At 46.5% G+C, this 24,928-nt stretch overlaps 3 protein-coding genes across 12 annotated transcripts in view; 2 read left to right on the top strand and 1 right to left on the bottom strand.

Annotated features, from left to right (window-relative positions):
• atp8a2 (ATPase phospholipid transporting 8A2) overlaps positions 1 to 10,240 on the top strand; it is a 41,833-nt gene extending 31,593 nt beyond the window's left edge. For all 10 annotated transcript variants that reach the window (XM_063874011.1, XM_063874009.1, XM_063874008.1 and 7 more), the window contains 10 exons: positions 624 to 698; positions 1,199 to 1,321; positions 1,714 to 1,792; positions 1,942 to 2,003; positions 2,484 to 2,540; positions 3,888 to 3,995; positions 5,624 to 5,712; positions 5,898 to 6,002; positions 8,120 to 8,211; positions 8,920 to 10,240. In XM_063874011.1, the coding sequence (XP_063730081.1) occupies positions 624 to 698; positions 1,199 to 1,321; positions 1,714 to 1,792; positions 1,942 to 2,003; positions 2,484 to 2,540; positions 3,888 to 3,995; positions 5,624 to 5,712; positions 5,898 to 6,002; positions 8,120 to 8,211; positions 8,920 to 9,014 (885 nt within the window). In that variant the 3' untranslated portion in view covers positions 9,015 to 10,240. The remainder of the gene's footprint in view (positions 1 to 623; positions 699 to 1,198; positions 1,322 to 1,713; positions 1,793 to 1,941; positions 2,004 to 2,483; positions 2,541 to 3,887; positions 3,996 to 5,623; positions 5,713 to 5,897; positions 6,003 to 8,119; positions 8,212 to 8,919) is intronic.
• A 1,271-nt stretch (positions 10,241 to 11,511) lies between these two features.
• Positions 11,512 to 19,967, bottom strand: LOC134883807 (protein shisa-2). Its single transcript, XM_063912233.1, has 3 exons — positions 19,936 to 19,967; positions 17,835 to 18,152; positions 11,512 to 13,174 (listed from the first exon to the last, which is right to left on the bottom strand). The coding sequence occupies exons 2-3, from the start codon at positions 18,136 to 18,138 to the stop codon at positions 12,612 to 12,614; spliced, it is 867 nt and encodes a 288-aa protein (XP_063768303.1). The 5' UTR covers positions 18,139 to 18,152; positions 19,936 to 19,967; the 3' UTR covers positions 11,512 to 12,611.
• Positions 19,968 to 20,045: 78 nt separating this feature from the next.
• On the top strand, positions 20,046 to 24,416 carry spice1 (spindle and centriole associated protein 1). Its single transcript, XM_063912797.1, has 17 exons — positions 20,046 to 20,176; positions 20,413 to 20,511; positions 20,607 to 20,654; positions 20,771 to 20,911; positions 20,997 to 21,099; positions 21,247 to 21,365; positions 21,544 to 21,632; positions 21,761 to 21,903; positions 21,985 to 22,107; positions 22,188 to 22,462; positions 22,599 to 22,730; positions 22,813 to 23,062; positions 23,158 to 23,606; positions 23,725 to 23,911; positions 23,991 to 24,048; positions 24,130 to 24,193; positions 24,273 to 24,416. Exons 2-17 carry the CDS (start codon positions 20,413 to 20,415, stop codon positions 24,327 to 24,329), a joined length of 2,337 nt encoding a protein of 778 aa, XP_063768867.1. The 5' UTR covers positions 20,046 to 20,176; the 3' UTR covers positions 24,330 to 24,416.
• Positions 24,417 to 24,928: the final 512 nt, after the last annotated feature.

Raw genomic sequence — 24,928 nt, 5'->3', positions numbered from 1 at the left:
GTGTGTGTGTGTGTGTGTGTGTGTGTGTGTGTGTGTGTGTGTGTGTGTGTGTGTGTGTGTGTGTGTGTGTGTGTGTGTGTGTGTGTGTGTGTGTGTGTGTGTGTGTGTGTGTGTGTGTGTGTGTGTGTGTGTGTGTGTGTGTGTGTGTGTCAAGGCGTTAATGAAGTCCTCCCCTGAGCCAGTCATATTTGGAAGCTGTGTTTTCAGTAAATTATCTTCTATAAAATCTGAAAACGGTCTCGGAGCCAGCCGCAACCTGCATGAAGAATGCGTTTACAGCTTCACTTTAATGGAGGCACAGGAAGTGCAACTGGCATGATTTATATTTAAAAACCAATGCAACACGGCCAGAAGAGTCATTACGCTTTGGGGTAATTAGGCAGAACAAATGGGAAACCGTCTCACATAAACAGAACTGTTTATTGCTCTCATGTTTCATAAAACCATGACCACACGATACCTGAACAAAGTACAAAATGTTCCGTGCGTGAACCTCTCATTTTGTAAACAGAAGCACACATTTGGCCATGCTGCTGTTTCCACTATCAGTACCTCCCTAAGGCAGATTTACCCCCCCGCCATTGTCCCTCTCATCCCCTCTCATCCCTCTCTTTGTGTCCCAGCTCTGGTTCGCCTTTGTGAACGGGTTCTCTGGACAGATCCTATTTGAGCGCTGGTGTATAGGCCTCTACAACGTGGTGAGTACCCGCCCTTACTCTTTCCCATTCCTCCTCTCAGTCCCACCCCCCCTCCCTGTTCACTTTAAGTGTGTGTCTCGCTCTCTACCTATCTCTACGTTAATCTCACTCTACTTTGTTTCCTTATCTCTGCCAGAAATGTTTGTATGCATGCAGAGTTTTCTCTTTTGGTATATGTCCCACTGCAGATTCATGGAATTCCTTTTAAAGGGGCCCTGTTCTTCTCATTCGGGTTCATATCAGCATGTAGTGTCTCTACTGTCACATGTTTGTATGCTTTAATGTTCAAAAAGCTCTTTACTTCTCTCATAGTGCCTGCTCTTTCAGTCTGCAGACCATTTACATGCATGCAAAACCTATAGAACACACCACAGGAACGGGAAAACCCCACAAGGCATAATAGGGCCTCTTTAATGCCGCCGCTGATTGTCAAAGTGTGCACATGCTGCTCTGTCAGGGTGTGTTTTAATGGCTGTGTGTGTATCTTGTGTGTGACGCAGATATTTACCGCCCTGCCTCCGTTCACTCTGGGAATATTCGACCGGCCGTGCAGCCAGCAGAACATGCTCCGATTCCCGCAGCTCTACCGAATCACCCAGAATGCTGAGGGCTTCAACACCAAGGTACACACACACACACACACACACACACACACACACACACACACACACACACACACACACACACACACACACACGCACACACACACAGTTGGGATTGACGGGTGATGCCTGCTGTTTGTTTGGGACGCCGGCGGATAAACAAGCGTGGCATAGGGGGACTGGGATGTTTCCATGGCTACTCCTAATGATATTCACAGGAATAATGAAGCCTTTCATTTTGGACGGTACACTAGCAGCCCGACCTACTGTGTGTGTGGGAGTGTGTGTGTGGAGGGCACTTCTGATGGCAGGAACACAGTGGAAGGTGTGTGTGGGGGCATATATGTGCTTTGGCATTAATCTCTACTGACTTGTTTCTCTACCCCCCCCCCATCCCTCTCTCTGTCTCTCAGGTGTTCTGGGGGACTTGTATCAATGCACTGATTCATTCAATTATTCTCTTCTGGTTTCCGCTCAAAATGTTAGAGCATGGTAAGAAACAAGACCGAGAAACTCACACACATCCTCATAATTCTGGCTGGTTTCACTTTGTCATGAGGTGTGTGTGTGTGTGTGTGTGTGTGTGTGTGTGTGTGTGTGTGTGTGTGTGTGTGTGTGTGTGTGTGTGTGTGTTCCCACAGACTCCCCGTTCAGCAGCGGTCAGGGAAATGACTACCTGTTTGTTGGGAATATGGTGTACACAGTAAGCATTTTACTTGTATTTTCTGTGTTTGTATTTAGTTTGTATTCCTGTCTTTTTACACACACACACACACACACACACACACACACACACACACACACACACACACACACACACACAGTATTTTTGTACACGGTGCAGCTTCCTCAGAGTCTCCAGTCGTCTAGCCACTCTGTCTCCCCCTCACATTCATCCCTCTCTTCTCTTTATTCACTCGTCCACTATCGTTTTACTCCCATACAGTCTGTCGTGAATGTCAGCAGAGTTTATTTGTTGTGTATTATACGTGTGTGTGTGTGTGTGTGTGTGTGTGTGTGTGTGTGTAGAGAGTATTTAACAGACATTGCTGAGTTTCCTATATAATGAATTATCTTATCATTAATGTTATCTCCACAGTCGCCAGAAAACTAATCCAGTTTCTCTCTTATTCTCGTGTGTGTGTGTGTGTGTGTGTGTGTGTGTGTGTGTGTGTGTGTGTAGTATGTGGTGGTTACAGTATGTCTGAAAGCAGGAATGGAGACCACCGCTTGGACCAAGGTAAGGACATTAACAAGCAACACCGCATGTGCTGTATTTTACTCAACGGTTGATAAATAAAGAGGGAGGTGGGCAGGGGGGGGGGGCACTGTGAGGATTTCAGTGTGAGGTTTCCATGTTACCTGCTCTAAATGCTTCATATTCAGGGCAGACGGTGTGGTGCACCTTGATCTGGTGGTAGGAGCTTGAGGTTTCTCTAACAAACTCACTGGTGGCTGCAGTTTCCCGTCATTCCTGTTCAGTATTTTAAACCTCTCCACTTACAAAAACACTGAGAAAATGTCCAAATGTTAATATAATAACACTTAAAAATCAATCAAAGGTATTCTCTGGGAAGCAGCTGCATGAAGTGTTGAATGTGCTTTAACAGATTGAGGATGGAATAGACGTCGAGGAGAAAAGCAGACCAGTGAGATTACCATCTGTTACAGCGAATACAGAAAGAGCCAATTCATTCAATTTAATTTAGAGCCCAGATGTTCCCCTTGTTTCTTAAAGAATAGTCCATTAAATTCATCAGAATTATTGTGTTTTGACACTCATCTAAACGGTTAGTGTCAAAACACACAACACACATCTGTTAGCTTTGGCTAGCTCACAATTAGCTTGAAGTTAGCTCTTGATTGTGAGGAATGACCTGTGTATAGTCCCAGACCCTGAACAGGCAGTATGGGTAAAAAGCATACTTGAAACATGTCTTATTATGGTGCCAAATAATATATCAGATGACTGAAATGTATAGGGGCTAAACTGGAGCCGCTGCATATGAACGTTGCCTATGTTGAACAGTTAAAATAATGATGTTTTAAACAGAGAAATGAAACCAGAGTATTTGGTTCAAAGTTTTTGGAACAAAGTCTTATGGATGTAGACCTTTCAATGGAGCCTGGTGTTTTCAGGTTCATATCAGTATTTAGTGTCTCTACTTTAAAGCTCTGTATTTATCGTCATTGATCAACCACTTAGAGATGTCCCGCCCCTTAGCCTATCACGCACAATGTGTTGGAGCGCTACAGTAGACATTTTAAGCCTTTGCAGACCCTTTACATGCACAGAAACCTACACTACAGGAGAGGGTCAAGCCCAGCAGGGCCTCTTTAAAGCAGCAGCAGCCATGACTGTGACACGGTTCGGAGAGCGGCGGGGTGGACAGGATGGCGCTGACACTTTTGTCCGCTCAGCTGTCCACACAACAGCCCGGTGGTAATGAAGCAATTCTCACTGGAATTCACACGGTGTCCCGTTTCAGCAGAGCAGGACGAGGACACGGGGAGCAGTGAGGGACTGGTTGTGTATATATCTGACCCACGCTGTATTCCTTAATCTCCATCCCCCTTTTACCCCCAGTTTTCCCACCTGGCGGTATGGGGAAGCATGGCGCTCTGGATGGTCTTCTTCGCCGTCTACTCCGCCATCTGGCCCTCCATCCCCATCGCCCCCGACATGCTGGGCCAGGCAAGTCTCTCTCCTTAAACATGTGTCAGTCATTTCAGTAACAGGGGGCGACGGGGGTTAAAATAACCCTCTCCTCTGCATCCGGGGGGTCAAACAGACGGGGGATGCAAAGTGTAAAAATGTATAGGTTATTATCCTCTGATTGTACTGGTCCCGCCCCCTTGAGATCAAATGTACCCCTGAACTAAAACGAGTGTGACGACCCGGCATCACTGGCCCCTCCCTTGTTCTCGGTTGCCACTACATGGCGCCTACGAGACTCACCTCCTGGGTGTTCTGCTGCAGCCCCGGGGGGGTAGATTTACGCCTCACCCAGCCCCTCGCACCAGGCTTCCTGCACCTGCTGCGTGTCACCCGAGCCCTGGATTTTTACTGCCCTCTGCGGAGGTGTTGACTCAAGAGCTGGTGATGAGGATCCAGTCGGGGGGTGAGGAGACCTCTTGATTGAGAGACTCATTTGAGAGTTTCGGGGGTGAGGCGAGGTGCCCCGCTGATTCATGGGAGGGGGAGCGGACAGGGCCGTCTAAACTCCCCTCAGCCCCATTAATTCAATTTGTGTCAGAAATCAGGAATGCGGTCGAATATCTCAGCAGCTGCTCAGACTGACTGGGGAATGGTCAGAGACACTCACCTCCCCGCCTCAACTCAACTATTCCTCCCCCCCTAACTACCCCATTACCTCTCTTATTTCCCCTGCTCCTGCTATCTATATTTCCATCTGTTCATGGGGGACAGGGTTTGGAAAAGAGAGGTATATTTCTGTGAGGTTTGGTGTGATTTGTGTTGATTGAGAAGCGGTGGAGACCAGGAGTCTGTTTCTGTGCGGCAACAAAGCAGAGAACATCATTTAGCTTTCCTCCGTCCTCAGACTGCGTACAGAACACGTGATATAAAGTGTGGGCTGTAGAAATGGATGTGCGTGTGTCGGTGTTTGTCACACAGAGGGACTCAACGTGGATCATCTGTGACTCGCTTGTGTTCCACTGGATATTCATTCTCCAAAAACCCCTGCACACACACTTCAATCAAGAAAGGAGTGCAGATCAAAATATGAGCCCATGTTCAGATTACGAGACAGTTTAATTTCTCAGTCCTATTTTTTTTAGATACATTTCCCGTAAACGTTGCTCCCCCCCCCTAGACAAAGACTTGTGAAACACCACAGAGCTCCTGCAGATAACCAAAGGATAACACATGAGAAACGGAGGGATTAACAGTGACAGGCGGGGGCAGGCAGCGGGAGATACACTCACTAATAATGAGAGGAGGTTGTGAAAGAGTGAGATTGCAGGGAGCCACAGGAGAGAGGAGAGAGGAGGACTGAGGAGGAGTCGTGGCAGACGGACAAATTGAGACAGTGGTTGGATGCATGATTAATCCCTGGAGACACACTGAGGAGGGGGTCAGAGGTCAAAAGGGTCTGTGGTTAGCAAGTATTTTAGCTCTTAAATCTGGTATTTGCTGTGTGAGAAAGCTCAGGGTTCCTGTAGAATATGCTAAGCTAACGTCGCTGTGAAAGGCTTTCAATGTGCTTTGTCTCCTCTTTCCACGTGTTTGAAAAATGACTCAATACTGGATCTGAATTAATATGCGAGGGAAATAAAGGGGCCTGTGTGTCGTCCCTGCAGGCTGGCAAGGTGATGCAGTGCTGGTACTTCTGGCTGGGTCTGATCCTGGTGCCGGTTGCGTGTTTACTCAAAGACTTCGCCTGGATCGCGTAAGTAGAACACATTTAATATAAATACGTGGGAAATCCATACTGAGGCTATTTAGCCGAAGCGAGGCGTTTAAATAACCCATATTGAGTCTGTGTCAACACTTCATGTTCTAAATCACACGTGTCGGCAGAGGAACACTCAGAGTTTCCTGCATGGTGTCTGACGGGCTTATTCCTGCTTTCAGCACCCGCCGCACTGTGAGGAAGTCTCTGCTGGAGGAGGTGCAGGAGCTGGAGGCCCGGGCTGTGGACCCGGGGGCCGCGGTGCTGAGGGACGCCAGCGGCCGCAGGTATGCACAGTACTGCAAAGCATCATGGGATCACACCTGCATCATCTACTACAAGCTGAAAATGAGCATCATATGTCCTCTTTAACACATTTACAACCAAAGACAGGTCATAATATGTGGCAGAACTTCTGTGTTTATGCATTAAAGTGTGTAGATGTACCCAGTCACCGTCTAAGGTACGTTTGTGAGTAAATGTATTTCTAACCCCCCCCCCCCCCCCCCCCGGTGGCCTCGTCCACAGGGCCGAAGCCAAGGCTGAGGTCCCATAGAGCCCCAGCTGTCACATGATCACAGAGGTAGTTTCTGTGTGACCTCAAACGACCTGTGTGCCCCCCTGTAAGCTCTGGAGTGACCTTCACCTCTTTCCCCACTAAATGAGTTCACACCTCCCTCTGTTTATCTTCTTATTCATCCTCTGTTTCATCTTTACATTTCTCTCCTTATTCTTCATTCCTCCATCTGTGGATTGCTTCACAGGTGGTTCAATGTGAGCTGCTGTGCAGACCTGGTGTGTTTCTGGACTTGTTTGTATTTCTCTGTGTGATGTAGTCGTGTTGTGTCACTAGAGTTAGACGAAAGACCCCTAAAAAATACCCTTTGATTATATTACTCAAAGTTATCATCGTTTTTTATGCAAAATGTAAGACTCTTTGCACCCTGATGCGAATACTTTGATCTTAATGAAGCATCTGAGTACTTTCTCCACCACAGTTTTGGTCATAAGGATTAATTTTTCTAATATTCTGCTGATATGACTCATTATAATAAAGAAGCAGCTGTGAGTGAGTCACAAGAAAAGCCTCTCTCTCTCAGAGCAGTTTCTGCATGAGGTGTGTTTTCAAGGGTGTGTAACCACAGTACTGCCCCACACAAGGCCCCGTCCTGGACTAACCCTGCTTGTAAAACCCAGGAGGAAAAAAAGAGGAATGGGTCCTCTCCATTTAAAATAAGAGAAGAAGAAGCAGTGGAGCAGAAAGATGGGGGGAAGCACATCTGTGTTTGTAGGCATGGGAAAGTTAGAGCACAGGAGCGCCTCCAGGGGAGGGTTCAGACGGAGCACATCCTCTGGGTTCTTTATATCAGAAAGAAACATTAAAGAGCCCTTCATCTCTTCGTCCTGCTCCATTTATTATTCTATCATCCACTCCGCACCGTCATCTATCCAGCAGACATTGAGAAGATCTTTAGGGAACTTCAGAGCCGCTCCTCTGTTCCCAACGGTCCCGCACAGTATTGAGAATTCCTAACCTTGGGAAGGCTGGCTGTGGTCCATCACTACTCCAATGATCATCACAAGAGTCAGTGTAGTGTGAGTGTAAAGCCCCCCCCGGCAGATAAGTGCAGAAACCGTATTCTTTCTCACAGAATTGGCCAAAAAAGCGACTTTTTGACGTGGCTGCTGGTCTCACTGTCCCCCGGTAACATCCAACGCCTCTGCTTAATGACTTTAATAGCGGTAATGATAGGTTTAAAAGTGGGATAGGTATCCGACTAAATTAGAGTGTGTGTACATGTGTGTGTGTGCATGCATTGCTGTGCAATATCTGGAAAGGGCTTAGTTATTTTTGGTCACAGGAGGAGAGGAGCCGTGACGGCGTGTGGTCTCCGAACACAGGATCCAGTCTTCTGCTCTGAAAGGGGGAGAGGAGAGGAGAGGAGAGAGGTGTTGGCGGGGGGGGGGTGGGCAGGCAGGGGAATAGTTTACTGTGGATGTCCTGTTAGCCTGCAGCCACTTTTTGAATTTCCGAGGGTTAAATTGCATCGTCAGGAGCCGTGTCTATCCAATCCCAACGTTTGGGATTTGAATCCACAGTATTCTGTTTGCTCATTGATCTGTGAAGGAGGAGGAATCCACTTTATTTTACACCCTTAAGTGTTCTGCTTAAGGACAGTTGAAGGATGAATGGTTGTCAATGGGAATTAAGGCATTAGTTTATTCAAATGTCTCAAAAAGCAGCAAAAAGTTCACCAATGCATCAACATGACCATTCCCCTGTAGCTAGTAATGGTGTGCTGCAGTAGTGTCAGTATTAAGGCATCTCTCTTTAATGGCTGATTGTTTAGTAGTAATGTGCCGTCACTGTGCAGCTACTGATCCTTCTTCCCTTCCTCTGCAGTCTAAACGAACGAGCCCATCTGCTGACAAGAGTCTTTAGGAAAGCGCCTTCTAGCGTGGGACGATCCAACTCGGTGCAGCAGACTGTGTCACGTGAGTGTCCTCTCCGAACACATACTGTAATAATAGTAATACCATAAAACACTTGGGTTTCATTTCTCTTATTGACCCGTTCATGCATGAAATGAAGTCTAAGACGATGAGAAGAAACACTGTTTGGACTCAGATTTGTTAGAAATCTGGTAAACCTTGCAGAGAGAACGAGGCGTGTTTCTATCCGCTGTAAACAACACATTTTCAAAACAATTCCCAGTTTTTGGCCCGAAACACATACACACATCTTTGCTTTCGTTTCTTCCAACATGTGTTTATTCCGGTGGCCGACCCGTGCAAACGCGCTGCTACACCTTCCGAAACGATCATAATATGTGATAAAGTTAGAACATTAACCCTTCTCTTTAATGTTGTAATCACTCAGGCCTCGGGTTGCCAGGTTCTCTGAAAGAGTCCCGTTATGTTTGTCATACTCAGTCTGATTGATCTAGATGTGAAATATTTCCTTATTCCTTTTGGCCGCATATCAAAACATTAGGAACTTCTCAGATGTTCAGAATCATAGCAGCTGATTTTTGCCTCAGTGTGGACAGAGAACCAGAACAGCACAGACCAAAGGTTTGAGGGGTTTTGGTGTTAGCAAATACCTTATCTTCAGAAAGTTATTTTTAGCTCACAAACAGCAGAACCGCTGAAGTAAAATTCAACTCTCATTTAAGATTTCCCTCCCCCCTTGTCTCCCTGCAGATGGATACGCCTTCTCTCAAGAAGAGCACGGCGTGGTGTCCCAGTCCCAGGTAGTGCGCTCCTACGACACCACCCGCGAACGCCCCAGCCTCTAGCCCCACCCCTGACCACGGCTTCAGCTCACCGTTAGCAACGGTTATCAAGGTGACAGCGGAGACAGACTCATGTGACACCTTCCCGCGGGTGACAGACCCCCTGCTGTGGCCTTACTGGAACTGCGACCCGACCCCTCGCCCAGGGAAGGGGCTCACGGTCAGGCGTGGAGGCCGAAGACTCGAGAGAAGGCCGACTATACGGGAAAAAAAACACTAAGCTGCACAGGCATGAGCGATCTTAACCACGCACAGACATGACGAGTCAAACTCAGAGACTGCTCCTCATATCCGTATACCCCTCAGACTGGGTTTGCTCCATGCCACTGTGTGTATATCCCTGTGTGTGTGTGTGTGTGTGTGTGTGTGTGTATCCGCCTGTGCATGTGTGTGTGCACGCGTTGGCGCTGCCGTGTTTGTGTGCATGTGTGTGTATTCGCTTCATCTCTTCTCAGGAGGGGGGTTCAGCTCGTCTGTCATCACAGGAGGGGAGGGGAGGGGAGGGGAAGTCAAAATAAACACACACACACACGCACTGATGAATTCCTTTAAAAAGAGAGGGAGGGACGGCCAGAGCCCTGAACCCCAGCTACTCCTCCACCCCCTCTATGGTATCGCAGCAGCAAGCCTCACTGCCAAACACACAGAGATGCCACTGAGGCTGAACACACACCGGACCACCCCCCCCGCTGCTTATCTCCATACTTGTCCCCCGTTATCTCCGTATCTATCTCCCCGCCGCGCTGCAGCCTCCACGTATCGCCGCCTCCTTGTCTTGGCCAGTTTTTAAATGAAATGTTGGTTTCCTGTCGTTGCTTTCCGACCGCTCCTGTGATTCCTGACGTCAGCTGACAGGCAGTAGAGCTTCCTCCTTCACTCATGTTGGATTTCCAATTTTACCTGGACTGTTTTCTTTTTTTATCATTATTATTATTATTATTAAAGTGGACATTAATGTGTAATGTGTTTTCCTCTTTTCATTCATGCCTGTTTTTGTACTCATAGAGGGAATATTTTACTTGAACTAATACACAAACTGAAGGGATCTGATGGAGACTGGATCATGTGTTCCTCTGGCTCTGGGATGGGTGTGACTGTAGCGTCCTGTGTATGTGTGAGTGTGTGAGAGAAAGGACACTGGTTCAGAAAGTGAGAGAGAGTTAAGGGTGGGAGAGAGGGGGTTGTCCATCCAAGTCCTAATCATTAAATCTAATCAATCCATGGCCTGACCCGGTGTCTCCGTCTCTTCACTGTGCGCTGTCATGTGATCAGGTGGTGTTTTTATTCAAACTGTCCCTACATCGTCTACTGCCAGCTCATGGAGTGCTATTGTGAACCTGGAAATGTTGAGTCCCGCAAAGTTTGGCAAACGTGCATAAATGAGTTAAAATTAGCATCTGCAGCTAATAGCACAGCACAATTTTGGAGGTTTTTCAGGATGCTGAGTCCATTTCAGACATTTTCAGCATCCTAAATGGCACTTTTAACCAGAAAGTGGACATATTTTTACTCCTGGTTGGGTGATTTAGATTTTTAGGGGACTCTGGATCCTTTGGGTTGGACAGATTGCTTATTTATTTGATGAAAAATGTCCACAGGTAATACTTTTCATCTTATGCTCTCTTTATCTAACGGTAAAACACTACTCATCAGCCCACCGAGAGTACAAACATGCCATTATTGATCCTGAATCTGTCAGAAATGGATTCAGCATACTCAATTACCCCCAATACCTCTCCTAGTCTGCAGAGGCTGTAATGCAGTTAATTGTTTATTAACACCGCTTATGCTAGTTGTGCAAATAGCCCAACATATGCAGGTGACCATCCGGCAGCTTCTATGTGCTGGGGACCCCTACTGTACATTTCTATCATGAAACTTTGGGGTCCTCTGGTACACTGACCGGGTAGAGGGAGAACAGGCTTGATTTGACATGAGATGTGTTTGATTTCCAACCTGTCCCACGCTCCCTCTGTTAAAGCTCCTGAGAGTCACCGCAGACAGAGCATTAGAGGATTCATACCCCCCCCCCCCTCTCCTTTCCCACCCACCTTCCTGGATGAGGCCCAGCCCAATCTGTTACAGCTGCAGTATGGAGAATGGATCGAGCCGTTTCTGCTTTTCAACTCCTCCCCTGTGGCTCCTCTTTCCAGATGATCCTGCAGGAGGCTGCCAGGGCTGCGCCTCCTCACGGTCGTAGCTTTAGAGCGCCCATTGTTGTGTTTTATTGTTCGTCCTCGGTGTGATCGACAGGTATCCACTGTGGGAGGTAGAGCTGTCTGTGGATGTGCGTAATGAGTGTTTCTGATAGCTTAACCAGGAGTTTGTTTGTGTTTCAACAGGATTAGGAGTGTGAGACAGTTCTTTGTGTAAAACCCATTCACCTCACAGATCTGTCTCTTTGTTAACAAAGTATGTAAATCTCATTCCCTCCACACAAAGCCCTGCCTGAGATATGCTTACGACTGTAGGTGAAACACATCAGCGCTCAGCACACCGGTTTCTGTTTAAAAGTTGTTTATTTTCTTTGAATTCATGAAAAATGACATCAAATTGGATCACTTTTCATACATCTGTCGGTGGTGTGTTACAGACATGGTGCTCGGTCGTATAGATGAGGAACACACACACAGTTTCAGTTCTTTGGGACATCACAGGCTGCAGCTCAGTGGAGCAGCACATTCCTCAGGTTGCATGTTACTGAATCACCAGTGACCCAGCTGCACAACAGAGCAAAGAGACTTATTTTTCTTGGATTAAAAAGCCTGAAACGTGCCATTTCTGTGCCGTTTCTTAAGTGGGAAATAATGAGTCAGAGCTGCCCTGAGCTAACACACTGAACTCTGGCAGTGTTAAATGCACACACACACCTCTGAGGGCAGTTTTCAATGTATAATTAACCTGCCTCTCACTTTCAAGGTACATTAACTGCGAGTCTTGGCTGAATATTTAAATTTTCTGTGTTTCTGCTCTGGTTTGGGAGGGTTCTTTGGTTTTGGGGGGGTTGTATGGCAGGGTGGAGCGTCACAGTCTACGTCCTGTGCTCACTTCATTACAGTTTAAAGGGTCTGCAGGGAGATGGCGACTGCCTTTCACATCACACCACCTGCATTTCCCATTACACACTCACAGTTACTCTGGACCACATCCCTCCGCACTCCCCACTCACTCTCACATACAGAACAAACATCTCCGACACGCTCAACACAAACAAACACACCGAGCGTCTGAACAAGTGCTGATGGCATGAGAACAGCATGTGGTCAGAACTTGTTTTTTCATTTCGCTGCTATAAATCATCCGGTCATCACTCATTCTGAATCTTTTCTCACAGATTTATTTGAGTGAGCCGTGCACGATGGCCCACCTGGGCAGTAAATCCTCCTTTATGCGAGACAGAAGTATTGTTTATGCATCCATCATCTCAGTCAGGAGATCACATGACACTAAACAGACACACACAACACACAAGGTGGGCCCTGCAGCCAGCAGCAGCTCTACCAGTCCTTCATGTGAGCTTCTCTTCCACTGTAAAAGTCTCTGGTGCGGCCCCCCCCCCCCCTCCCCCCTCAGGTTCAACTTCCCAACAGAGTGGTCTCCTCACACAGTCACTGCAGGGTATTTCTGCTCACTGTTGACACTGCACCCCATGTTGGGAGGAGGGCAGGGGGACTGCAGGGGTCTGTACCCCCCCTGAGTGGGGTCCATGAAGGTGGCGGCCGGGTGGGCGTACCCGATGTACTGCGGGTGCAGAAACTGTCCCTGGTGGGGCATGATCTGCGTGGCCTGCTGGCAGTTGAGCACGGAGAAGTTGGTGGGCATGTTGACGAAGACGCTGGCGTCCGGGGGGAGGCAGCAGGAGGCCTGGGCCCGCATGAGAGGAGGGGGGACGTTGCGGGGGGCGGCGGGCGGAGCAGAGGAGCTGGAGGAGGTGGCTGTGCTGGACTGACGGGACGAGGAACCCCTGGAGGTCCCGGCGCTGGACATCATAGGGATGGTTTCCAGGAGGCGACCCCCGCCGGACCCTCCTCCTGACGCCCCCCCTGAGGAGAGTTCCTGTTTGGGGCGGAGGCAGCGGCAGCAGCACACGGCCACCACGGAGCCCACCAGGATGAACGCCACGAACACGGAGCCCACGATCAGGAAGGGCACATAGATGGGCACTGCAGGGGGGAGAGGGGACAGGTTAGAGTGTGGAACACGTTTGTGATTATACTCCAAATCAGCCGAGTCATTTTTAAATCCACCTAAACTTCAAAGCCCCACATACACTCGTCTTGCTTCCCTGCACAGGCAAAGCTCCTACATGTGAGAGCAGATCTGGTGAGACAGTGAAACAAAAGAGTGAGCACAGAGGAGTGTTTGGACTCGAGTCCCCAGGGAGCCCCGGGCCCTCGTTAGCAGTTATTAACTTTGTTTTGATCTGTTTTAATCCCGAGCACCCTGCTGTGTCCCCAGCCTCGACCCTGCAGACCTGTGTGTGTGTGTGTGTGTGTTTGTGTGTGTGTGTGTCCGGGTGACATTCTTAAGCCCGGCTGGCAGCAAATATTTGTGACCCTCCTCCTTTTTTCCCTCCGTCTATTTATGAGCGACCCTTTGAAGGGGTTGAACTCCAGCACTTGGCTCCTGCTTAAAGAACGGTATTAAGGCTGATTCGAAGTAGCTGCTCATTCAGACCTTTTAAATAAAAGCGGTAAGTCAATTTCATCTAACTGACTTTCTGTTTAAAAAAGCAGATCAGACCGGTAAGAAAGTGCTCACCAATCAGTGTGATTCGCTGGGTCAAATAGCTCAGGCATGACTTCACAGATACACATCTCGACATTTTTACGTGTTAAGATCTCCGGTTCCAGTCTGATGTCTGTAAATTGGCTAAGTGAGGCGGAGAAGCTCCAGCAACAACCTTGAAACATGATCAACGATTAGTTTCCTTACAAAGAAATAACAGTTTTTGTTCTCATTCCACCTTTTAGCAGGAACAGGGTGACGTCACCTTCCTTATTCCCATGCACACACCTTACCAACACAATAACCATGTTACATTATAATTGATTAGTTTAGTTTAATTGTTCCCACAGGGTGTAGTTATTTTCCGCTCTGAATGTGCCTGTGTGTTATGAGGTGTAAGTGTAAGCCGAAGAAAGAGAGGTGGCAACGGGCTCCGGTTTCCCTTTGTCTCTTTGAAATACATCCAGGCGGCCTTGAGAAACGTTTCAAAATGCTCATCAAAAGTAGCGGGGTATTAGAGGGCTTACTGCGGGGAACCTGTGAAGAGCTGGGGGACATTCAAGTGCTCGGGCGGTAAGTCCAGGTGACAAAAGACACAGGCCAGCAGGACTCTGGGACATGAAACAAACCGGGACCTTGACCCGTTTCCTTTTACCACGGAGCGCTGTCACCTCCACTGGTTAATGCCCCTCACGGCTCCACAGTAAACAGGTCTTAACAGGAACTCTGTCATGGCTTTATGTGTAAATTAAAGAGGCCCTACTGTGCTTCTGGGGGGTTTCCCTTTCCCTGTAGTGTGTTATATAGGTTTTAGTGCATGTAAATGGTCTGCAAAGGGTAAAATCTCAAAGTTCCTGAGCATACTGACATCACTATGTACCACTCACGCTTGTATTGGCTAGCGCTCCGACACATTGTACGTGAAGGGGCGGGTCTTAAATACTGATATGAACCTTGAAAGAGCATTAAACTAAACGTCCTCTTTGAGAGCGAAATGTCTGCTTCTTTTCCTGCACTTATATGGCCTCCACCTCTCTGCCTCCACTCCCTTTTTTCTGCATGGCTGCTGAGGATTAGTAATCACAAAAACGTTTACTTCATCCCCACGTTTAACTGCAGAGCTGCTTTCCAAAACACTACGATAAATCAGTGATGCAGGGGGTGAGGGAGGGCTGCTGAAAGTTAACCAAACAGAGTGCTGCAGGAATACCCAGAAAGAACTCCTAAATATCACAAGTACAATCTGTGAGTGAAAAACGTTTAAATATATCGCTGTACGGATTATAAGGGTCATCTGGGACGTTGTGAACAAGGCAGGAAAGAAGCTCTGCAGATATTTGGATTGAAATCAAAGCATTGCACTTATTTAAATGATTTAATGATGACACTACATGGAGAGTGATGGCATGTCATTGACCTGTGGGGGGGACATAAATATTTAAAAATAAAAAATCCATCGCACAGTTCTGGAGATAAATCTGGTCCATGGAGCCATGCTTGTTAGAAATATGGAGAAGAAGAATCGAGCAGTATAAAATGCAAAGTAACCTCCAAACGGCCCGTTCAGTAAATGAACCTCACACTGCTGAGCGTGCACTTACTGAACCGGGACAACTGTTCCAACTTAAAAAAAAAAGGCTTGTGTTTCCTCCGCTCCTGCTAATGCGTGATGTTCTCATTCTGTGCCCACGGTGGTTAAACCCCGGCTATTGTTCGCTGTCACTCCTCCACACCTGTCGCTGCAGTTGAGCTGTGGCAGGCTCGGTAACAGCCCACCCCCCCACCACCTACTTAAGCTCTTGTTTTGGGCACGGTCTTTGTGGCTGGACTCTCCCTCGGATATCCCACGGGCGTTCTCCTGTTCCTAAACACCATATGTTCCTTCATGTTGAGCACATTAATAATTTCCTGTCTGTTACCCATTGACAATACACGGTGTATCTCTCCCGGATGATTAATAGCCTATGAAATGTAGTTTTTTGAGAGGAAAAAGGGCTGCTTTTCTTTAAGTTATCTTGGCTGCAGGCCACTGGATGAAATGTATATTCCTCTTCCTGCAGTGATAAGGCAGGATTGTCACAGCAAATGACAGATTATAGCTGGAGGTCCAAAAGAGGGCATGATTTCCTCCAGGGAAACACGAGGCAGGCCTGGGGTTCTGCCTCTCTTTATTTTATCTTTATGGTGATCTTTAATTCAACATATGATGCAGCTTCTAGGGCTTTATGGGGGATTAACTTGTGGGAATGTACGCATGATGAATGAGGAGAAAGCATTTTTACCTACTCCACTGAACAAGTTAAAAAGTAAGCGTTAAATGTTCAGGGAAGTAAGTCAATATTTGACTGCAGTTTTGGTAACGATGCCTCCTTTAATGCACTTTAAACGTGTCTTGTCTGAAGCAGGTGTGAATCCCTGAAAAGCCCAGAGACCCCAGAGAGTCTGCAGTGTGTGTGTGTGTGTGTGTGTGTGTGTGTGTGTGTGTGTGTGTGTGTGTGTGTGTGGAGGGGGAAGGGGGTTACAGGAGCAGAGGGACTCCTCGATCCTGGAAGGAAATGATACATAACGTGATTTGTGTTTTTTATGAGCAGAGCTGTCAGCGCCTTTGATGAACCACTGTCCAAGATCCGGTCAAGTCCAAACCTGATCCCCGTGGGGACGGGGCGATGTGAACCCGGCCCCTCCTGCCCTGTTACAGGCCAGAACAAACACAGCTATTTATAAGTGCAGCTCGGCGCAGTTTGCCATTTGTGAGTGGAGTTTAACTGGGTTTTTTTTTTTTTGGAGGAGTCTGCTGCTGTCTCCTGTGCAGCTGTCAGGACCGGCAGCAGATGAGCCTTTTAACGGGGGAGATGGGGGAGACACTGAGGGACAGTTGAACTCCTGAGGGGAAACCCAATAGGTCTGAAATGAACAATATCAGTCATTGCAGTCGTTTACTATCAGTTGACTCACTTCCAGCTTCATTCTTTTGGAATAAACCTTAAAAAGCAAAGGTTTGGCTGAGATTTAGTCGTTATTTGTTTGCAGATTGTACGTTTTATTTATGAGATTACATTTTATTTTCTCTCAAACTCTTCCTTCTGCGTGATACTGAAGAAGTGTTGCCTGATCTTAGTGGCACAAACTTGACTCCATAAGATAAACGCTTCACTCACCCCTGTGCTGAAGCAACAGCTCAATTAGTTTTAGTGCTACTGACATAAATCACAGTGAGACAGTCTGTGAGGGTTATGTATATAAGGATTAGTGGGCTTTTACAGTGCCAATACCCACTCCAAATCCTCCAAATTACATATTTCAAGCATCATCCTGTTATGTTAATCTCTCTATTGGATTGTGTTGTTTTACACACTAAGTACATTTCCCTCAAGTCCGGTACTGAAAATGAAATGGTGTAAGATCTGGATTTATGATGGTAAGTATAATCAGCCCTTAAATCAGACTGTAGTTCACCTGCAGTAAATCCAGCAGCTACCCTGCAGTATACAAAGCCATTCAAACTAGCTGCACCTTTACCAGCTCTGAGAACACTTTAATGATCAATCATTATAAAACATATCAGAGATATTATTCTGAAATGGACCAATCAGACAATGAGTACTTTTACTGTCGCTACTTTAAGTACATTTAGAGGAGAGTACTTTCTACTTTCACTGGAGGAACATTTAGAATACTTTTACTGAGACAGAGTATTCCTACACTCTGGTACTTCTGCTTTACTCAAGTACAACATCTGAGTACTTCTACTTTACTCAAATACAAGATCTGAGTACTTCTACTTTACTCAAGTACAAGATCTGAGTACTTCTACTTTACTCAAGTACAAGATCTGAGTACTTCTACTTTACTCAAGTACAAGATCTGAGTACTTCTACGTTACTCAAGTACAAGATCTGAGTACTTCTACTTTTACTCAAGTACAAGATCTGAGTACTTCTACTTTTACTCAAGTACAAGATCTGAGTACTTCTACTTTTACTCAAGTACAAGATCTGAGTACTTCTACTTTTACTCAAGTACAAGATCTGAGTACTTCTCCCACCTCTGATCTTGGTAGAAGTTGCTGAAACAGTAGAAGTTCTGGGTAAATACCTGCACCGTTGTCCTTGTCCTCTTTATTCCCGGGCCCGGGCGCCACAGCCTGCCGGTCGTTGTCACAGCTCCCCTGATCCAGCCGCGCCTCGGTGCTGGAGCAGCAGTAGCGAAGCTCACATTTCCCGCAGCAGATGATGGCATCCTGTCCATCGATCTTCTCTGGACACTGGAACCCTTCCTTCCACGCGCCCTGGTTGTCGTGCCAGCCGTGGCAATACTCCCCGCTGGCTTTCACGTCGATAATAACCAGGAGTAGGGTCACAATCGCGGTGACAGACATCGGGAAACTGCCTCTCCTCATCCTCGGGACGCACGCTGTTGCGCACAGAGAGAGACAGAGAGGCTTTCACTCCCCGCGTGTTACCCGGTGAGGGGAGAGATATGGGGGGTCGGTGAAACACAGGGAGAAGTGGGGATGATGAGAGGGAGGAATAAACCACTTAGAAGCTGTCATTTGTTAGAGAAATCCCGTGCGTAAAATTTGCGTAATTTTAGATCCAACGTATCCAAAATAGGCTCTGCAGTGTGGGCGAATATCCAAGAGTTGTAGAAACAAAAACGCTATGGAAAATTACATTAAAAATTCTCTAAGCTTAAGTAATACTCCAGTTGTTTTGCTAGAATCCAGTTTGGAGAGGCTAAATGATCTCTGGCACCGCAGAGAGGCTGCTCATGTCTCCAAACTCTTCAAATGGCTTTCCACAGGGATGCAGAGAATCCAACTCTTGTAGCCTGATCCATGCCGCTGTCACCCCTGAGACCCCTCACCGCCAAACCCCGTGCGTAAAAAGAAGATTTCAAACTTTTGTGACTTGGTCCGCATTGTTGGGCGTCAGAAGTGAGCCAGTCTAGTCCGGGTCAGAGTAGCCCGGTTGAACTAAAGCGCGCAGAGACTACCCAACTGTGCGTCAGAGGGAGAGGGGCGTGTAGGAAATCAGACGCCAATACACAACCTCCTTAATCAAGTTATACGTCTCCGGGACTACCAGTGTTAAGATTAAGAGTAACATATAACTTCCGGTACAAACCTATCAAATAAAAGTCCAATAAATGTGCTTGTTGCAACTTTATAGGCTATTTAAGTGAAGTGAGATGATTTAAAATACTGATTTTACAATAGAAAAGTATACATTGTTTGAGTTTGAGCACAAAAATGTCTATCTTGCTGGGAATGTTCTGATATAGTTGTTCTACTTTTCAGATCTGCTGTTTTACATTGGCTACACTAGCTATCAATTCTGAATGTGTTGGTTGTCAATATCATGTAGTTGTCCAGTCATGCCCTCTTCATGCTAAACTTAGCAATCAACCACTTTTTCGACCCCTATATTGTGCTTTTAATTTGAAATTAAATTACCTCATTTCCGGTTGCTCGTTAAGGCTGTCTTTACGCTGCTTCTGTCATTACTTCATCAGAGGTTTTCTTGAAACAAATGCCTTAGAGTTCCATTAAACCTCACCAGGGTTACTTTTGTTTGAGTTGTGTTGGTTAGTTTTCTTATGGTGGAATAAAGCTGAGACTTTTACAGTTCAACTCTGCTCCTGAAGTCTGGTAGCCCTCCTCTGCCCTCACCAACAGGGATTTACTTGGTGACAGCGTCCTCTAGTGGAGTTTCTAGATGCTATATCTCCACTTAACACCAGATAAACTTGATGAAACAATGAGTATATAATTGCTATATATAACTTTCTTGAGTATCTTCTTCTTTGATAACTAACTATTCTAATAACTCTTATCAACAACAGTAAATCTGCTTAAATGTCAATGCATCTGTATTAAAAGTACATGAATAAACACACAGGCAGGGCCATTCTACTTCATAGGGTTTTGTACTTTTGATATATTTGCCTAAAATAGGTCTTAATGCATGACTTAAGCTACTTTTAATAGATTTTTTTTTTACACTGTGGTTCTTCATAGCAGCATGTAAAGCAGTTAGCACCACTCAAACAGCTAGCTACAACATTAACATGCTGCTTAAATTGTGTGCATTTGTAATCACAACAACAACAACAACTACATAATAACACACTTATCGATGTAACACTTACTATGTCTGTTTCGCGGCATGATTAAACTTTTGTTTTGTATTCTTACTTATTTATTTGATGATTCCTCTTGCACCGCTGAGCCTCCATTTCTCAACAGAACTACAGTTCCCATAATGCTCTTCGCGGTGTCCGTGGGAACAGGAAGTGGCGCGAAACTGTTGAAAAACTGTCACCAAACCAACCTGAAGAGGATAGTTTGATGCTGTTCAGATTATAGTGTTGTTTTAAAGTTATACACAATTTAAAGCTCCTTAAATACGACTTACAGTGACTTCGCAACGGGAAACGTAAGTGTTGTTTCAATGTTTGTCCAGCGTTGTATGAAATTATCAGCTAAAGTTGAGCAAAGCGATACGAACCAGTGTAAACAGATAGCTAACTGTGTTACTGATGAACACATACAGCTAGTCTCATTAGCTGTGCGTTAAGTGAATGTATGAAAGTAAATGTATAAGTACAGTACTTGAGTACATATACTTAGCTACTGTACACCTCTGCTAAACTTCATATTGTGTGTGAGCAGATGTCGTTTATGAGAGGTGGGCGTCCACAACAACACAGCAAAGGAAAAAGGCCTGTTCGCCCCCCCAAGAAGGCAGCACCTACAAAGAGAGACTGGGTGGTGAGTACAGACACCTGCGCGAAAATGATGCAATGTCTTTGTTGAAATTGTATTTTCTTGTGTTGAATGAGTACTGACAGCCCTCTCTCTTTCAGAGCACTGTCAATGACCTGTCCGTGCACAAGCTGTCACCTGCAGAGCTGGTAAGGTTTTCGAATGTGTGCCTTGTTAGTGTGCGTCTAACTTATTATGATCAACTGTTTATAGTGCACATATTTCCTGCCTAATTTGCTTGTCTGTTTGATCTCTTCTGCTTCAGAGCCATCGCCATGAGATCCACAAGTCCCACAACAAGGCAGCGGCTCAGTGGGAGCTGAGAGAGAAAGCCCTACAGAGGCGCCTCAGACACGTGGGGAGCCCTGCACCGCTCGACAGCGCCAGCCTCAACATCATCAGGGAGGTGTGTGTGAGACGATGATTACCTGTTACCGGGAGTGTTTCTTTTCCTTACTCAATGTTTGTGTGGTGTTTTTTCACTGCTGCAGGTGTTCTCTGACCAGCTGCTGCTTCAGGATGTGCTGGCTCGCTCTGACAGAGCCATGGCTGTGGTCAAAGACTTATTTGGAGATGCTCCACGCAGGCAGACTGGTACAAAGATTCCCTTTCACTCTCTTGTAGCTTTGACAAAAGCAGACACAACATATTAAAGTATTGTTTTTATTGTAGAGTAGTATATGTTATTTATCTTTATTATTTCCTCCTGAGATTTTACTTGAGGTTTGTGTATTTCTGCAGGTCATCCCAGTGTGACGAGGGCTCCAAACTGCGGATCTGACTCAGGACTTCCTGTACTTCAAAGACCAGATCCTCCGACTCAGCTGTCCGTGCTCAGCCAGTCTATGATGGACCAACAGGTGTGGCAAGATATTGTCATATGTGTGTTTTCTTCATCAGCTTTGATTTTTAATAAAACATTTTTTGTAAAAACATTTAATGCAAGTCTGCGTTTTTTAACATCCTAGTTTTGCCTTCCTGGGTAAACATTTTGGTCCATATTAATGTGTTTTGCATATGTGTACTGTTTTATTCCAGGCTCTTAATGAACTAGAAGCTTCAGAGGAAGACTACAGCGATGAAGATACAGGTCGTACTTCCCGATCAGAATATCATGTAATCAAAAGGTGATTATACCTGCAAAACATTACACAATCTGAAACTGATTTGTGTAGGGGGGAAATATAAAATGTTAAGCTTTTAGTAAGTAGATTGTTTTGATGCTCTTCATTGCTTGTGATAATATCCTTTGCAGGGCCAATGTACGAAAAATAAAGGCAGAGTCTCGGGGTAGAGGGATACAGCGACAAAAAGCCAATCGTCCCAACTCTGAGCAGGCAGTCAGGGATAAAGCTCCTGTAACCCCCTGCACGTCAGACAGAGCTCCAGGACATGCAGGTAGGACGAAAAAGATGAGGATGACAGTTAGAAATCAGAAGGCAAATCCTCCACATCAACACTCATCCCGCCTTGTTTCAGCTCTCAATGCCACGGTGGCTGTTCAGCGCTTTAGATCCAGACAGAGCCAGTCAGAGGAAGCCATGGAGGAGCCGTCAGTCCTGGTTTCTCAGGTCTTGAACCCTGAGCCTCTAAACCAGTCAGGTAATAACAAGAAGCCATCTGTCTCTTAAACAGCAGAAAAGCTACTGACTCCCAAACAATGTATATGACCATTTTTCCAGGCAGGATCAGTAGTCGCCCCAGCAGGAACAGGAAGTGTGTTTTTCAGAGTTCACAGCTGGAAGGTTCCTCTGTGGACTCCCTCAGTGGGGACCAGTCCAGCCTTGGTCTGCTGCAGGCCATGCTGGGTCAGGTGGAGGCGGACCTGGATACTCTGAGTCCTGACACTGCACCACCTTCAGCACAGAGTCAGAATCCTCACAGAACACAAGGCCTCACTGGGTTCTCCGTTGCCTTGGTCTCCACCCTGGGACGATTGGCGCACCTCCTCAAACAGGTGCAGTAATGGACTCGCTCACTTACATGAATATAAAACCTGCAAAAACAAGGCTACTGTCATCTCAGTGCTATCTGAATAAACAGTAGCCTTTGGAACAGATCATTCCTAATTCCAATAATGCATTGGTCCTCAGAGGGAAGAGGAAGCTGATGGAGATGCTCGGGAGAGAAGAAGGCTAGAGGAGGAGTTGAAGGAGCAGCGTGGGCTGATCGATGCTCTCACTGCGGAGACGATGACTCTGAGAGAGGAGGCCGCTGCCCTGCAGGTGAGACAGATTCTACACGCGTCTGAAATTACCTTACTCCACATTTCAAACTGTGCTCATAACTTCTCTTTGTGTGTCTCAGGCCGGGCTGCAGCAGCGCACAGAAGAGCTGGAGCAGAAGTTGGACACAGTGGTGCTGGTGATGGGGGGACTCGGTCTACTGGAAGCTCACGTTGACCCCCCGCAAGACCCTCATGTTATAGGTTCGTCTTTAACAGCTTGTCAATCCGCACTCGTTGCTGAGCGAGATCCTCCACAACCACCAGCCTCAGCTTTTCCAGCTGTCCTACTCTCCTCCCCTCAACAGAGAGACAACTGGCGACAAATTCCTGGTAACAGCCGGATTCTTTTTCTGATTTAAGTTGAATACATTCATGTTATTGCACTCGTTCAGTTTTGAGAAGATTCATTTGACCCCTCTTTTCAGCGACACTTCCCAATCCAATGCACCGGGATCTTCCTCCTGTAGATATCCTACGTTCCCGAGAGGACGCTCCCTCCCACTGCTCTGCCTCCAGCCACTCCAGCCTTCCTCTCTCCAGCCTTCCTCTCGCCAGCTTACCCTCTTCTTCCTCACTATCGCTGACCTCAGACCACCTCAGCTCACAGCTCTCACCTGAAGCCATGCTGGCTGAGATCGCTCAGCTGAGCAGGCAGAACGACCTGATTAAGGCCCAGCTCAGCCAGGCTAAGGGCCCCAGGTCAGGGTCTGGAGGATCTCCTAACAGCAGCATAGAGCAGAGGAGGCTGAGCTCCAGCAGCACGGGGAGGGTCACACCACAGAGTGTCGGAGAGAGGGGGACGTCAGGGTCAGGCAGCAAAGGGAGGAGGAGTCAAACTGTCCAGGCAGCTGATCGAGAGCAACTGACCAATCAGGTGAGTCTCAAGTTAAAGGCTAAAATCTTTACACCATTGGACTCCTTTGTATACTTCCGTAACATAGTGACATCATTATAACACTTGTTCAACCAAGGATTTGTTTTCTCCTGCTCAGGCAACACCACCAAGCCCCCCCCCTGTGAGCACATTGGAGCAGCGCCTCCTGGAGCTGAACAGACAGAGTGCAGCAGCGCGGGGCCGACTGCTGGAACTCATCGACAAACAGAAGCAGAGTGTTGCAGCCAGAGTTTCCCCCTCTCACTCCCCTGTCCCTCCCTCAGCCTTCAGCCCACATTCAGCAGGTAGAATGAAAAACATGTTCCTGTCCAGCTGTGTGATGCCCTCTCACTGTGCAACATGACTGTATCATGTCATTCTCAGATGGAGGGGGGAGTCCAGAGGGCTCCATGCTGCTGCAGAGGGGAGGTGTGGAGAGACGGTGAGTCAGAGTTTTAAATGAAAGTGATATTCAGAAACAGTTCGCAGGGATTCGTTATATTGTTATATATCTTTGCTGCAGATCTGCTGGCTCTGAAGTGTCTTCTCACAGTCTTGGAGGAGAATCAAAACACAGCCAAACACAGGTATACACACACACACACACACACACGTTTACACACCGAACTGTTCCTCTTCTATAACTTCTTTTCTTTTCCACAACAGATGGAGAAACGTAGAGAGAGGGAGGGCTGGTTTTCTCTGTCCGCTCATGTGACATGACAAGAAGAAGAGTATTTATTAAACCTGTGTTTTTATTTTTGTGTCTGTGTTTTTAAATGACTGAATTAAATATGTTTGAAAATCTCATTTGTATTTTTTTTCTCATTGTTTCTATAAGTGATGTTTTAGACGCTTGTTGAATCACATCTCATCACGATGTGTGTATTTCTGTTTCTCTGCTTGTGTTTTGGTTTTAACTCTCACTGTTTCTAAGCCTTTGACACATTTTTGATATCTTTCAGTTCCTGTGTGTTTGTGTTTTATGTGAATTGTGTTCCAGTAGGTCATAAAGAACGACAGGAAAAGTGAGATGCTTCAACCCACTGTGTCTTCCTGTGTTGTGGCTGCAGCTTAAGTATGGCCTCTGCTGGCTATTTCTGGTACACAAAGATGTGATGCCTTCACACAAACATTTGTTTTCCTGCTTTTTTCAGAAGTCTTGGTTTATCTCTGTCTGTGGTCCCTGCAGTCATCATTTTTCCTTAAGAAATCTATGCCAGACAGCTCATTCTGACTGATTTAATGGCCTTTGCATCATTTAAATGGCAGAAATATAGCACTAACTATTTTTGTCTTGCTCTGCATATAGATACTTCTGC

Source organism: Eleginops maclovinus, chromosome 21 (assembly GCF_036324505.1).
Source record: "Eleginops maclovinus isolate JMC-PN-2008 ecotype Puerto Natales chromosome 21, JC_Emac_rtc_rv5, whole genome shotgun sequence".
Taxonomy (NCBI): domain Eukaryota; kingdom Metazoa; phylum Chordata; class Actinopteri; order Perciformes; family Eleginopidae; genus Eleginops; species Eleginops maclovinus.
This window is presented reverse-complemented; position numbering and strand designations above follow the sequence as displayed.